Raw genomic sequence first — 15,481 nt, 5'->3', positions numbered from 1 at the left:
ATAGAGATATGTTTTAATTTCCGAGAGGGTTCCTAGCAAACAGAGAGTATAGTCTCAATCATATGGAGGCAACTATGGTAAAATTACTAACAAGGTGTGAGTTGTGCAGGTGTGTGAAGTGCGACCATATACCGAAATATAACTTCTCATTTTGCAATATGCCAAACTATCCTTACCTACTAATTATAAAAATATACCGTAAAATGTATGCCATTTGTCATGCCATTTGTCTCGATTTTGATGTTCTAATTTATATTAATAGGTCGTTAGGATTCTCAGCGCTAAAACCACAATTTTATCCGATTTATCAATTAATTATCCCTAAAATTGGCTAGTTTTCATAACCTAATATTACTGGAATGTTTAAAAGCTAATTTCAAAACTAAAAAGGCGAGTGAATTTATTGAACTGGCTGTTAATATCAAATATAACATCAAGAGTGGAGACAATTATTCAGGATTTGGTATGTTTGCGGTATTGAACATGAGAAGGTATATTTGGTATATCTTATCGATAAATACACGAAGACGTCGTCATTCGCAAATTCCAACAAAGTTTATACTTCTATTTCTGTTTCCCAGCTGCATATCCAATATCCAACAGCCCCCAAGCAGACGACCCACTGCATCCTGTGAGCGTCAAGAGTTTAGTTTTCGGGATTTGGAGCCAGACAGCTCGGACAGACAGCGTAAATGTGAGTAATGCGCAACCAACGAATCAACAAAAATATCTCCCCACTATGGGCGCCCGCCCGCCTTCGTCATGCAATTTGTTTTTGTCCAAAGCGCTGCATTAGTCATGCACAGAAGGTCGATTTTGTGCGGGGAAGCGCCACAACAGGAGGTTGGGTACTCGGCCAGAGCATCGCTACCGGATTAAATGGATGGAAAAAATCTCAGACAAGCCATCAGCAGACCACAGATAGAGATGGTGGCACAGCCACGGGCAGCAGAAAAACAAGTTGGAAAAGAACCCAAAGAAGCAGTTGCATGGACGCCTCCTTTTGGGTTTCTCCAGCAAAATCAATACCACAGCTCCCGCCCCCTTTTTATTAAAGACAGCCCCTATGACGTCACTGCGGCTGGAGTAACTTCAACCATAATTTAATGTGTTAATTATTGCAGCAGCAGCAGCATGGCATCCGGCACCACACTGCAGAAGGCCATAGATCTGGTGACCAAGGCCACCGAGGAGGATCGCAACAAGAACTATGCAGAGGCACTGCGCCTCTATGAGCATGGCGTAGAGTACTTTCTGCATACGATTAAGTGTGAGTAGTCCGCTAAATCGATCCAGCTCGGGGACGCGCTCATTTCCACACTCTTTACTCTTCCAACATCTAGACGAGGCGCAGGGCGAGAAGGCCAAAGACTCGATCAGAGCCAAGTGTCTGCAGTATTTGGATCGGGCCGAGAAGCTCAAGGAGTACCTGAAGAAGGGCAAGAAGAAACCGATAAAGGAGGGCGACGAGTCCAGCTCCAAGGATGACAAGGACAAGAAGAGCGACAGCGATGACGAGGACGATGACCCGGAAAAGAAGAAGCTGCAGGCCAAGCTAGAGGGAGCGATTGTCATCGAGAAGCCGCAGGTACAATGGTCCGATGTGGCCGGTCTGGATGCTGCCAAGGAGGCCCTCAAAGAGGCCGTCATCTTGCCCATAAAGTTCCCACAGCTGTTCACCGGCAAGCGCATACCCTGGAAGGGCATCCTCCTGTTCGGCCCACCCGGTACGGGCAAGTCCTACCTAGCGAAGGCAGTGGCCACCGAGGCCAACAGGTCTACATTCTTCTCCGTCTCCAGCTCTGACCTGATGTCAAAATGGCTGGGCGAGTCCGAGAAGCTGGTCAAGAATCTCTTCGAGCTGGCTCGCCAGCACAAGCCATCGATCATATTCATCGACGAGATCGACTCCATGTGCTCAGCCCGTTCCGACAACGAGAACGACAGTGTGCGCCGCATCAAGACCGAGTTCCTGGTGCAGATGCAGGGCGTGGGCAACGACACTGACGGCATCCTGGTCCTGGGCGCCACCAATATACCCTGGGTACTCGACTCTGCCATCCGACGACGTTTCGAGAAGCGCATTTACATTCCGCTGCCGGAGGCGCATGCCCGCCTTGTCATGTTCAAGATACACTTGGGCAACACCACACACGTCCTCACCGAACAGGATCTCAAGGAGCTGGCTGGCAAAACCGAAGGGTGGGTGCATACATCCTTGCAGACTTGTATAATCATCTAACTGGACGCTTTATTTTCAGATACTCGGGCGCGGATATCTCGATTGTGGTGCGCGATGCACTGATGGAGCCCGTGCGAAAGGTGCAAACAGCCACGCACTTCAAGAAGGTGACGGGACCCAGTCCCACGAATAAGGACGAGACCGTCGATGACCTGCTTATCCCATGCTCTCCAGGCGATGCGGGCGCCGTCGAAATGAACTGGATGGATGTGCCCAGCGACAAGCTCTTCGAGCCGGCCGTAACAATGGTAAGCATCAATCGGAACATCTTAATTGTATTCCTCATCTCACATTCTGTTTTTTCAACTCTTTGTGTGTGCAGCGCGACATGTTGAAGTCGCTGTCGCGCACGAAACCCACAGTCAACGATGATGATCTGAAGAAGCTACGCAAATTCACAGAGGACTTTGGACAGGAGGGTTAGAGTCTCCGCCCACACTCCAGCACCATCAGCTAATTCTAATTGTTGCCTATTGCATAAATTCAACACACACGTTTTCTTCGGGCTCTCCATTACCTGTTCTTTTTTTTTGTACGATAAACGATATGCGAGCTATATATGTTCGGTTAAACTTAATTCAAATTTCAATGCGATTGCAGGAGAAAGAAGGAAAGAGAGAGAAAGGGAGAGTAAGGGAGTGCAAGAGCAGAGAGATGGCTATCACCAGAAGCAGCCTGATGTTGTTGTAATCACAAAGTCAATGTATTTTTGTACTCGTAATATTAAGCAATAGAAGAGAGATCCATCCCCCATGCCACGCCCGATGTACACGACGAACGTTACGTGTTTGACAGTGTGTGTTCTGCCCGTATATGCATGTGTGGATGCCCCATACCGCAGAAGTGATCAGCAAATGAAGAAATAAAAGTAGTGAACGAAGCCAACCAATTCAAGCAACCAAGCAAACCTAATTCAAATGTAACTTATGAGTAATAAACGAAAAGTGTATACTGTACGGCACTGTACCAATCCAGAATGCATGTACATTGCTGCTTGCCATTCAACTGGAACCTTCATTAATGGATACCTAAAATTAGCACAGGAAATTCAATATTCTATGTAGAATTTTAAATTGTAAAACTGTTTTGATTTACGTGGTCAAAACGAAGCTTAAACAGTGTGAGGAATGCCCCTGCTGGCTGCTGTTAGCTGATGTCCTGATAAGCTCTTAGCGACATATCCAGCAAACGCTTTTATGAAATTGCATTCGCATGATGCATAATTGAAATGGAACGTAGTACGGTGAAGACACCTTGGGGTTCCAAGGTCAAGGTATATCAAATCAAAGGTAAACCATCCATAGAGCGACGGCTCCAGTTCGGATAAGCCACAGTTCGGAGAGCCGCAGGGAGTAGGATGATGCATTGGTTTGGTTATTGTGCCATTCCAAAAGAGGCCGCTCTGCAGGATAGCCTCTCACCTTGTAAACTACATTCGCACAGAGCTGATCGATCTACCAGATACCTCTCTCTCTTTCTCTCTCTCTCTCTCTCTCTCTACGTGCGATCGTTTCAGGCGTTCGGTTTCTTTGGCATCGGGCATGAAGCAACTATATAAGGAGGTCTCGTCGGCAAAAATTATGTAAGTAAGTGTGAGGGCACCGACTATGGAGTGTGCTGATTTTGACTTTGCTACCACAATTTTCTCTTCTAATAACAATTTCACATCTTTTGCGACCTTGCCGCATAAACTGCACCAAATCATTCTTTAGCGCACATACGGTAAACACTTGCAAACAACTTTTGTCCGCAACCAACCTTCACAAGCGTCGACAAGCAACAACGAGTAACTCTGCCACCGACGAGACCACCTTATAGTTACTTCATGGCATCGGGTTGCTCTTTGCGGCTTGCGTCGGCTCTTCGCTTGCTTCAATTCGGGGGCCGCCTCTGTCTTGTATGTTGGTGGGACTTGGGCTTCCAGTCAATCTCCAGCTGCGATGCCACAAAGTTCGGTTCGCGCTTTTCGTTTTCTGTGGCGCCGCATTTAAAGTCCCGTTACGTGAATGCACCAAAACTGCCTGCAGTGCTGCCCAAAAAGCTACAAAAAAGTACAAAAAAATAAATCAAAATAGAGAGGAAAAAGTCATAAATACGGCAAAAAGTTATCTCGGCTTGCGCTTTGCGCAACATTTTGTGGCAGGCGTAAAATAAGAAGTACTTTGCAACAACAAGTGCGTAAACGATGTGCTTTATTTTGTGGATATTGTTTTTATTTGATTTTATTTTGTGTGCATGTTTTTTTTATTGTTTATTGTCATTTGGTTAATTTGTGGTTTTTGTTTTGTCTGGGCCTGGGCCTGGTCTTTTGCGCCCACTTCTGATGGCTGACTCCTCTCCGGTGTGCTTTTTGTTTGCATTTTTTTTCCATGTTTCTCATTTGTTGTTTCGGCCGGCGGTGGTAAAGAGCGCAACTTTCACGCGCTTCAAGTGAAACCGTGAGCCGGGTCCAAAATAAGCAAAAACAAAACAAAAACAAAAACAACAACAAACATTAAAAATTGTACAAGAGGTGGAAGAAGAGAGGAGATGCGGATGAGGTGGATAAAGAAGAAGCAGCTTTATATTTTGTTGCTGTTTTTCCTTTTCGCCATTTCCACGACCATTCGCATTGTTTCATTGTTTTTGCGTTAGTCTCTTGTCCCACTCTTTAAGTATCGTTTCTGTGTCACTCGTTCGCCGTTTGGCAAAACTATTTCTGAAATGCATATTTCCATTTGAAAAAATTTCAAGCATGCGAGTGCCTTATTAACTGCTGCTGCCTGCATTTCAGTGTACAGGGGGTATAGGAGGAACACCTCCATTCGGGCCTTTCCACAGGAGATATAAACCATAGAATCAGAACATCGAGAACATCCAATAGCCCTGGTAAGAAATGTGGCAGCACAATATCTACATATATCTATTTATGCAGAATTGAAGGCTAATCAAGAACCGTTTGACTGTGTAAAAGATAAAAGATAATGTTCTCATTGTGGCACTGCTTGCAGACACTGCATTTGATGACTGAACTGCTTTGACTGCTTGCAGTTGTTAGTGCTCGACGCGACGGCATATGTTATGCATGATGAGATGAAACTTGTTTGCCCGCCCCTGCACCCTGCTGCAGCCACAAAACCAACAACAACAAAAATATGATCAGAAAAACTAAAATCACGCTGACATTGACACGAATTGTCGTCGCCAGCAACAGCCGCAGCAACAACAAACAACCACCAAAAACATAACCATCATACATATATGTACATAGTTTAAAGTTTAGGTCCACCACCACCACTAAGCGCACACAACAAATCTCTGACTCTGACTCTGACTCTGAGTCTGACTGAATTTGTGAGCGCTTACAATTAAATTGCATATACCTACAAATTCCATCAATGCCAGGCGACGAGATGCGACACGACGCCAGCAACGACCATAAAATATATTTATTTGAATTCAAGCTTAAAGTTTATTTTGGCCTGCGGCAGTTGTCGATTTTGCTTAATATCCATGTTTTCCATTTTGTATTGCATTTGATGCTGAACAAACATAATTAAACCATAGCGAACAATGACTGCCTGCCGCCTGTCAGCGGCTGCTTGTTGACTGCTTCTGTTGATTGTTGAGTTTTGATTGTTGATTGTTGAGTGTGGATTATGGCCACCGAATCGATTTGGCCTGCGGAACAAGGTCGTTTAGCGTTTGCCCCTCGCATTAAATCAAATGCAAATGTAAATAGCTATTATGACTGCTAAATGCTGGAAAATTTCCCTAAATTACATTCATACTTAAATAGTTCAATGTTCAATTTAGTGTCACTCACTGCCCAGGCCTAACGATGACAGCAACATTTGATGTACGTAACTGCTCGTTAAAGTTGTAAAAGATTCTCTTTCCCTCTCACTGCCAAAGAAAGGCAACCATTAAATGAGTTCACAACAATTAAATTTCTTTTGCTCTTGACATTCTCTCGGCAGCGGCAAAAGGCCAACCAAGCGAGACGGTGTCTGCAATTAAAGCGAGAAATTATCTTTGTTCTAATTGTGTGTGTGCCATGCTGATATCGTTATGATAATGGTGGTGGTGGTGATAACTTGGCTAATCTCTCCACGCGCATCAGCATACACCAAGGAACGTGGGATGCTGACACGTGTACATATAGTGCTGTGGGACTGTGAGCTACAGACTGCACTTTAATTACATTCCGCAACACAATCATTCTTCTATCTTCTGCTTTGGCTTCTGCTTTTGGTATATTTAATCAGCTTCTCATTGTCATTGGGTAAGTGGGCCAGAAGGTTTCGTAAGACAGCAAATGATATAGCGTAGTGCCTGATTAGGTCAGCACTCAGTTCGGTTCGGCTGGGTTTCGGTTCGGCTGTGGCTTTGTTCCCGCTCTTTCTATGAGCCGTGAACCATAACTGGTAACTTGATGCTGTCTCTGGGAAATTGTTATTCCCGAAAACTGTGTCACACACTTGGCCACTTGTTGGTACTTGGCCCATTGCATGTACTCATACATGTCTGTCTGTGCATGTAATTGTTGCGGACTGGCTATTGCTGCACTGCAACAGCAGTCTGGGTTGGCTTCACCAAACACACAACGATTTCCACAACGTATTTGATTTATGGCATATTGCTCATTTCGCTTTTTGCTGTTCTCCTTTCGTGCCATGCATCGGCAATTTGGGGATTGGGGAAGTTCTTGGGGAACCGAATACACCAAACGAGAAATACCTACAGCTAATTGCAGGCTACCAAAGCGAACAAACCAACGAGCTGGCCACCGACCATCAGCCACCAGCCACCAGACACACGAGCCAGCACGAAGCAATTCCCCTGCCAAAGACCAGAGCGGAAATTTTATGCGCTGCTGCTTTTTATGCCTTTTTGTTGTTGCTGGCTTTGCTTTTGCTTTTGCTTTTGCTATTTCTGTTTCTGTTTTTGTTTCTTTTCTCATTTGATATTTCTTGCAGCTAAAATTGGTTCGGCTTTGGTTCGGCTTTGGCTCGGTCTTCGGCTTCCTCCCTTTTCCGCTGAAATTGGGCAACAAAAACAGGAAACAACTATTTTCCATGCTGCCGCTGCCGCTGCCGCTGCCGCTGCTGCTGCCATGCGAAAATTGGCTAAGGAAATTTATATTTTCGTTTATTGGGGTTTTGGTTTTCCTTTATTTTTGGTTTTTTCTGCAATCAACATTCAGCAAGAGTCAGCCATCAGCAGTAAGCGATCAGTGGGGGCAGGGACAGGGGGCACGTAGTAGAGCAAGTTCGTTGCCCAAGTCTTTTGTATGGCAGGTGGCATTTTGCCCCCGATGTGAGTCCAAATCCACCAGTCTTTGGCCATGGGAAGGGATAGCTCAGGGTATCGTTTGATGTCTTAGAACAACAGAAAAAAGAAATAGAAACTTTTTGGGTCAAGTTTTAACTGTTCGAATATGCTTCAGTCTCTGTTTGACAATTCCTGCGGACAACTTAAACAAGAAATTGCTTAATTCCCGATGTGTTCTCCATAAAGTTTTACTATCAAATATCTGTACATAAATTTAAGCTTGACAAATCAATCAAATCGCTTCACGCGAATTTCGATTGCACAAAGATGACCAAAAAACAAAAAAAACCCAAAGACAAACGGGGGAAGACAATGCATTGCCATTGTGGATGGTATTTGGCAATGTTAAGTGACCATTGTTGGCTCACGTTCCGACTTGTATATTGGCTGGAGGCAATCCAACAGAAAGACCAACAGACGGGCAGACAGGCAGACAGGGAGACAGACAGACGGCTGGTTTGACAGACAGTTGGATGGACAGAGGGACTGCACTTTTCTTTGGCATGGTTCGGTTTTCCCATTCGATTCGATTTGCAGAGCCACTTTCCCAGCCAATTCTTGGCACGTCTCACTTTTCACCGACACCACCACCGCCGCCATATCACAATCAACATCTTCATCACCATCTCAGTGTGTACATATATTTTCATACATAAATACATACGAGTTGTAAGTAGGTAACTGGTGGGGGGCCAGTCGCGTTCTTCGCTTTATTTTAATGAGCAAAATGAGCTGCAAAAATGAGCAAGCTGAAAGCGAGCCCCCACGGCCCCATCAAATTAGGTTAATCTATTTGAAAGTAGAAGCAGCACCGACACCACCAACGCCAGCCAGACATAGCACCACAGCAGCACTTAGATCAAGTCTGAGTCTGCGAAAGTCGTCATAGAAGCATTTCCATGAATACTTTTTGTGCGTTACTTTCCATTTTGACGTTTGTCTCTCTGCTGCTGCTGCTGCTGCTGCTGCTTTCTCAGCAGAAAGCAACGTCCGTCCATCTGTTACTCTGCCATGCCATCAGCTGTCAACTCTCTGACGCTGACAAAGTGTAGGGCAGACAATTCCTTCTTTAACGGCACTTAAACGTAGCTTTTCATCGGTGCCCATCATCAGTTTCCCATGGCACACAAAAGATAATAACGATGAAGATGCCAATGTGAATGAGCAAATGGTGCACCATCTGGCTATGGATTATGGGTCATAGGATGTCTTGAACTACAGGGAATCTTCCTTCAAAGAATCTTCTTTCAGTCTCAGTTGGCTTTTGCAGTTTCTTTTGGCTTGTTGCCCAATCCATTCTTGGTTGCATTTGCATTTCGAACCAACGATTACCGCATCGTGGTCGTGGTTGTCCAATTGCCAGATGCAAATCTTTACAAATCTTTTACGAATCTCTTGCCTAATAGCATTTCCTGAGGAGACTCTTGCCAAGTGCTAATTGGCGGCTCACGGCGCACCCAAACGAAAGCGAAATGAAGACGATTGAAAATCAAATTTGTTAATCGATGGACTGGGAACGCAGCTTTACAGTCACGGCTTTGGGTTTGTGTTTGGGTTTCGGTTTTCGGTTTTTGGTTTCAATTTCGGTTTCATTTGCTTGTGGTTTTGTGGTTGGTTTTCACTTTCCTTTGCGCCATCTGCACAGACCCCGACCCACCAATTGAGGCAGAGTCCCCCTGCAGAGGGACGGGGAGGGGCTGTGTTTGTGAATTAGCCAAAAGTCAACAGACGGCTTTGACTGCTTGACCCACATGTGCGGCAAGGCAGTCGCAAAAAAAGTGGTTAGGCGGGATATGCGCTCTTCGAGAAGAATGCTTTGCAGTCAAGTGTAAGGTCAATGGCCCACACACAGACACACACACACATCCTGTTTAGAGCCGGGAGCCGGCAGTGTATTATACAATTCGCCATTTGGTGGCTCGAAAAAAATTGCCAGCGATATGACGTCCGCTTCTTCAACTTTTCTTCTTGCAGATTGCAGACGGCCACGAGACATCAAGCTATCAATCAGGCCATCAATCAGCAGTGCTTTAAGGCTTGTTGCTAACTGGGGCTGGGAGTTGCAATTGGAAGTGGAATTGGAGGTGGGAGCTGCTCTCCCCGGTCGGGAGAAAGCCAACGCCGCCGCTGCTGCTGCTGCTGCTGTCTGCGTTTGCCACATAATTCAATCAAGCGCAGCGCAACCAATAACCAATAACCAACAAGCAATAAGCAATAAGCAATAACTAATAAGCATTACAGACCAAACACCGACTCCTCAGAGCTGACTCGAACTGAAATTGAAACTCAACCTGGAGCTGGGAGCTGGTAGCTGGAGGAGTGGGAGCTTATCGAGGCGACACTGTCTGCATTGGTTTAGTGTCAGTGAGTCAGACACTCACTCGAACCTATAGTCATAGTTAAAGTCACGACTCCACCAACACTAAACACAGACCATCACCATCACCATTGCCATCGACATCGACTGAAGTCTGCGTCAGCTGTAGTCTCAGCTTCAGAGTGTCTTCGTGCTGGTTTGGTTTGTCGTTGCTGTCCGGCAGGTTCACAAATAAGTGAAAGTGAATTTGTTTATTGTATATTTCGCTATTACCAAAGCGAAAGAGACGAGACGCATAACAGCATTGGGACAACAAAAACAGAAACCTGTGCGAGCGAATGTTGTTGGTTGCAACTACAACATCAACACCATCAGCCAGAAAGCAGAGCAATGCTCACTAGATCAAAGCAATTCCACTGAAAGACAAGATCAAGATCGTGTCGTATCGTGGCTGCTTATCGTGAAGATTCGATCAATGAGAGAGCTTTGTCGAACAGCATAAAAACAACTACAACGAGAGCAGCAACAATTGCGACAACCGGAGGCAACATGCCGAATGTTTGCCTGTGCCATCTGCTGCTGTTGCTGGCAGCATCGCTGTGCCTATGCCACACGGGAAATGATAATGGAAATGGAAATGGTGAGTATACGCCCCGCGGGCTCCATTAACTAATTGCCAGCGACAGACAGACAAAAAATGAACATTAACTAATTTACTTAGCGCTTCATGCGAAAACGCTTTCAACTGGAATGGAATCACTTTTTGTCACTGGTTGTCTAACTGTCTGTCAGCTAACTTGTGTGGGTGTAAGCTTCGTGAGTAATGGAGATTGCACAACCCTCTCAGATCTCAGATCTCAGATACTCGCTCGTGTAAGAGCCCTGCTTGAGTTTGTGTGTCGTGAAGGTAAAATCAATAAAAGCCTCCAGTTAAGTAGCGTTTACACTTACCCTTGGACTGAGCCATGCATTGAAGAGTATTCATTATTGGACTGCAGATTGGCATCTCCCCGTCCTCCTCAGACTCAAGGACAGTTGCACTTATCCAGAGAATAAAATTGATCAATATGAATATGAATAGGAATTCCTTTTCGGGATTTTTGCGTGATCTAATCGCTGACCGTTTGTTCTTTATGATTTCCCTATTCTTTTTTCGGATGCGATCCACCAGCAACTACAAGCTTATAAAGCAAACAACGTGTGTGGCGTTCAGAGGGGCTGGAGACTCAGTTTTGGGCTTGGGCTTGGGCTTGGGCTTTGGGTTATTGCTTGCTGTGTACGAGTAGAGTTTGGGTATTTTAAAAACGCAATCACGCTTCGTCGATTTATCATACATAGCACAAACAAAAAAATGATAGAGTCACACACACACACACTGGGCAGACACATGGACACGATCCATGGTGGTGTTATGTCATGCGCATGGCGTTCGTTTCAAAAGCGAAAAATTAAAATAATTTACGCCTTGTCATTAAAGAAATTTCGATGACAATTCGTGGCTACTTTTGTATGTATTTGCCGCCCAATCTTCAACTGCTTACAAGCAGTGAGTGGCACAAGAGGTACATGCAAGCAGGGTTCAACAACAGGCAACTTAACATAGCAGGCAAGAGGTGCATACGTCAAAGCAGTGCAGAACAGAACAGCAAGAAGGCATGCGTGCCAAGCAGTTGCTGAAGCCGTGGCGGGTTTTCATATTTGAAATTCCTGCAATGTGATGATGAATCCTCCAAATTGGACAAACGAAATCGAATTAAATCAAATGTGTTGGCGGACTGTACGTGACTGCCATGCATAGAACGCCATTGATATGTTGGCAGCCTGCCCCCTCAGTTCCATTTCTCTCCCGCCTCTCACTCACCCACCCCAATCTCTTCCTCCACTTGCAGCGATCGGCCAGGAAGTGAGGCATGCAGCGTATGGCAACTTTACGGAGCTGTCGCAGGCCGTGCATGACTCGCTGTTGGAGCACGAGGAGCGACAGCGTGAGAGCCAGCGATATGGACACCGCTCGAAACGGGCGGTCAAGCGCGTGTGCTACGGGGAGCTCGGATGCTTCGAGGATTCCGGCCCGTTCGCCTACCTGGAGATGCTGCCCTCGCCACCGGAGGAGATCAATACCAAGTTCTACTTCTACTCGACGCGCCAGCGCTCGGACCGCCCGCTGATGGAGCTCTCCTTCCTCAACATGACCACAGCCTTCCGCGGCAAGGCCAAGCGCGAGTCGGAAGCCCAGAGCGTGCAGAACAATGCCTCCGCCAGTACGAGTGCTCCCGAGAGCGGAAGGTCCTCCAGTTCCGGTTCTACTGCCAGCTCGACTTCTAGTACAAATGCAACCTTCAGCACGGAGAAGCTCGGTGGCGGTGGCGGCGGTGGGCAAAAGAAACCAGCACCCTCCATTGATGACCTAGAAGGCTTCGACGAGTTATCCGTTCGCGTCATCGTTCACGGCTTCGGCTCGGCCTGCCCCCACGTCTGGATCTACGAAATGAAAACGGCCCTCATGGCAGTGGTAAGTGGTCGGGGGTCAGTGGTCAGCCTCAACCTTTGTTAATCCCACACTTGTCGTGCAGGAGGACTGCATCGTGATCTGCGTGGACTGGGAGAACGGGGCCACCTTCCCGAACTATGTGCGGGCAGCGGCCAACACGCGTCTCGTGGGCAAGCAGCTGGCCATGCTGCTCCAAAATCTGCAGCACCACAAGGGCCTCAATCTGATGCGCACCCACATCATCGGCTTCAGCCTGGGCGCCCATGTGTCCGGCTTTGCCGGCGCCGAGCTACCGGGCCTCTCGCGGATCACGGGCCTGGACCCGGCGGGTCCACTGTTCGAGGCCCAACACCCAAAGGTGCGACTGGACAGCAACGATGCGGAGTTTGTCGATGTTATCCACTCGAATGGCGAGAATCTCATTCTCGGTGGACTTGGCTCCTGGCAGCCCATGGGCCACGTCGACTACTACCCAAATGGCGGACGCGTGCAAACGGGCTGCTCCAATCTCTTTGTCGGCGCCGTCACTGACTTTATTTGGTGTAAGTCTTTGGTCTTTTTCGCACTCGTCCGTCCTTTCTCACTCTTCATTCTTCTCCACCACCAACAGCGGCACAGGCAGCCGAGGACGAGGAGGGGCGATCGCTGTGCAACCATCGGCGGGCGTACAAGTTCTTCATTGATTCGGTGGCGCCGCGCTGCATGTTTCCCGCCTTCCCCTGTGCCAGCTACGATGACTTTCTCAAGGGCAAGTGCTTCCCCTGCGCCCAGGACGACGAGGATCTCGCCGAGGGAGTGCCCAGGTGCGGCAACATGGGCTACTACGCGGACCGCTCCACGGGCCGCGGACAGCTCTATCTCCTCACACGCGAGGAGGAGCCCTTCTGCGCCCACCAGTTCCAGCTGCAGATCTTCAATTCGTTCAACGATCTGCCACTGCGCACCATCGGCCGCCTCGAAGCCATACTCGAGGGCGATGGTGGCCTCAATGAGACCTTTGAAATATCCGAGTAAGTCCAGCAGATGCTCCTGCTTTCCTTTTGCTTCACTCCTCATGCTTCATGCTCCCCCCTGTATGTATGTTCCACAGAAAGGACGATGCTGAGTTCTTTGCCGGCGACATCGTGTCCAAGATTATTGTGCCCCATCCCGCTTTGGGCTTCCCCACCACGCTGAGCCTCCACTACAAGTCGTACAGCGGCTGGCTGAGCAAGGGCCTGCCCCACTGGGACATCGACAAGGTGGTGCTCACCGACAGCTTCGGCCGCAGCCATTCCCTCTGCCGTCCGTCCACCAAGCTGAGCAGCGGCAGCCCCGTCCGCATGCGCCTGCAGGCCGGCAACTGTGAGCTGGACAATCAGGAGGATTATGGCGCCTACACCACCCAGCCGCCGCCACAGCCACAGCCACAGCCACAGGCCACACTGGCACCAGCCACGGGCACGGATGTGCCGGACTCCAGTGTGCAGGAGTCGGGACTGAGCGCCGCCGCCGTGGATGGCGTGGAGAGCGTGAAGCAGCGCAAGGACATCTTCAATCTTGGCACCAGCTTCAAGCTGGCCCAGAACCAGACCTATCCCCTCGACCAGGGCGACGAGCTGCCCTGGCAGCCCATCCTGGTGGGCAATTCGCTGGACAACGAGACGGCCGAGGCGGCCGAGTCCAGTCGCAGTCTGTCGGATGCGGCGGCAGAGCTTGACCCGGACCCGGACCACGATCAGGCGAGTGAGATCTTCGAGCCCGTGCTGAAGGACAGGCGGCTGGTGGCCTTCAATCGGGGTCGAAATCTTCAGGACTACGGCCTCACCACGGAGGAGATCATGGAGCCGGTGCTTAAGGCCACAACGCCGCGCGTCAAGCAGGGCAAGGAGCTGGATCTGCGGCAGCTCGACGACCCACCAGAGCTGCACCCACAGACGACCGCTGCACCAGTCCCTCCATCGCCATCTGCAGCTGCTCCCTCGTCTGTGGCTCCACCGAAAAAGATGGCACAGCTGGGCACTGGCCACACGGGTCACTCCGCCACTGGTGGCCAGGAGGAGCCGCAAACAGTGCAGCTGCTGCCGTTCCGCTTGGGCGAGCTGCTGCAGCGGGCCGAACGCTATGCCCGCGAGACGCTCCTGCCCCTGATCTCTGTGCAGGCGCCGCGCTTCTTTGGCTTCAATGTGACGCCACACGACCGGGAGCTGGCACGTCCGGCTAGCGATCAGCGCAAGCCGCGCTACATTCCCCGCTACGAGGAGTCCGCCTTTCTCAATAACAACACAAGCTCCATCCAGACACCGCGCAGTGGCAGTGGCAGTGGCAGTGGCAATGGGAAGACACGCGCCCAGAAGGCGGCACGACGCTCAGCGGTCCAGCAGCGAAATCTCTTTCGGCTGATGCGCGCCCGTTCCGCCCAGAGGAGCGACGAGGAGCAACAGCAGCAGCAGGAGCAAGAGCAGGAGGAGCAGCAGCAGCAGCAGCAGCAGCAGAAACGGAAGGTACAGGAGAATGAGGTCACCTACTATACCAACATGCTGCACTCGGAGTCCCGGTCCATGCGCCCGGAGGTGCCCGAGTATCGGCCAGTTTTTATTGATCTGCCCACCTATCGACCACCTCTGTCGGCCACACCAACATCATCATCATCATCATCATCTGCATCTGCTGCCTCAGCTTCAGCGTCAACCACAGTTTCGGTGTCTGGATCAGCATCGCAGAATAACAGGGAGAGGGCGGTTCGGCGTCGAGGCAGAGCCTCCTCATTGGCGCTCCACTAAAGCTCCCGGCATCCAGTTATCCAGGAAGAAGAACACTTTGTGATATGAGAATCTGGCAGCGCCATGCAATCCCCGGATCGTGGCTGGGGCAGATACCGATCCCCCGCAAAGCTGCCCATCCCCATCATCCACACCAACAGCATCCCTCAGCCGTCCTATCGACCCCATCCATTCCCAATTTATATCGAGAATAGGCGGCGCACCAAAACTTTCGACACTGTAAATATATATATATATGCCCCGACAGATCGACAGACAGATCAATGAAATCGGTGGATTTAGTGTATAAGTTTATAATGTGAGAGATTTACGAATAAGAATTAACACTACAGTCGAGTGTCTCGACTCTAAGATAC

At 48.8% G+C, this 15,481-nt stretch overlaps 2 protein-coding genes across 5 annotated transcripts; both read left to right on the top strand.

Annotated features, from left to right (window-relative positions):
* Positions 1–530: 530 nt before the first annotated feature.
* On the top strand, positions 531–3,198 carry LOC117581073 (vacuolar protein sorting-associated protein 4B). Of its 4 annotated transcripts, none has more exons than XM_034267955.1 (5): positions 531–694; positions 1,134–1,270; positions 1,344–2,202; positions 2,262–2,490; positions 2,565–3,198. In XM_034267955.1, exons 2-5 carry the CDS (start codon positions 1,135–1,137, stop codon positions 2,664–2,666), a joined length of 1,326 nt encoding a protein of 441 aa, XP_034123846.1. In that variant the 5' UTR covers positions 531–694; position 1,134; the 3' UTR covers positions 2,667–3,198. The 4 variants fall into 4 exon arrangements, with proteins under 4 accessions (XP_034123846.1, XP_034123842.1, XP_034123843.1 ...); XM_034267951.1 differs by having other exon boundaries at positions 1,131–1,270; XM_034267952.1 differs by having other exon boundaries at positions 1,128–1,270.
* Positions 3,199–4,163: 965 nt separating this feature from the next.
* LOC117581399 lies at positions 4,164–15,481 on the top strand. The gene is made up of 6 exons (XM_034268542.1): positions 4,164–4,416; positions 9,530–10,512; positions 11,762–12,384; positions 12,446–12,905; positions 12,974–13,373; positions 13,454–15,481. The coding sequence occupies exons 2-6, from the start codon at positions 10,422–10,424 to the stop codon at positions 15,123–15,125; spliced, it is 3,246 nt and encodes a 1,081-aa protein (XP_034124433.1). The 5' UTR covers positions 4,164–4,416; positions 9,530–10,421; the 3' UTR covers positions 15,126–15,481.

Source organism: Drosophila guanche, unplaced genomic scaffold (assembly GCF_900245975.1).
Source record: "Drosophila guanche unplaced genomic scaffold, DGUA_6, whole genome shotgun sequence".
In the NCBI taxonomy this organism is placed as follows: Eukaryota; Metazoa; Arthropoda; class Insecta; order Diptera; family Drosophilidae; genus Drosophila; species Drosophila guanche.
The sequence above is the reverse complement of the archived record's forward strand: the minus strand, read 5'-3'. Positions and strand labels throughout refer to the sequence as shown.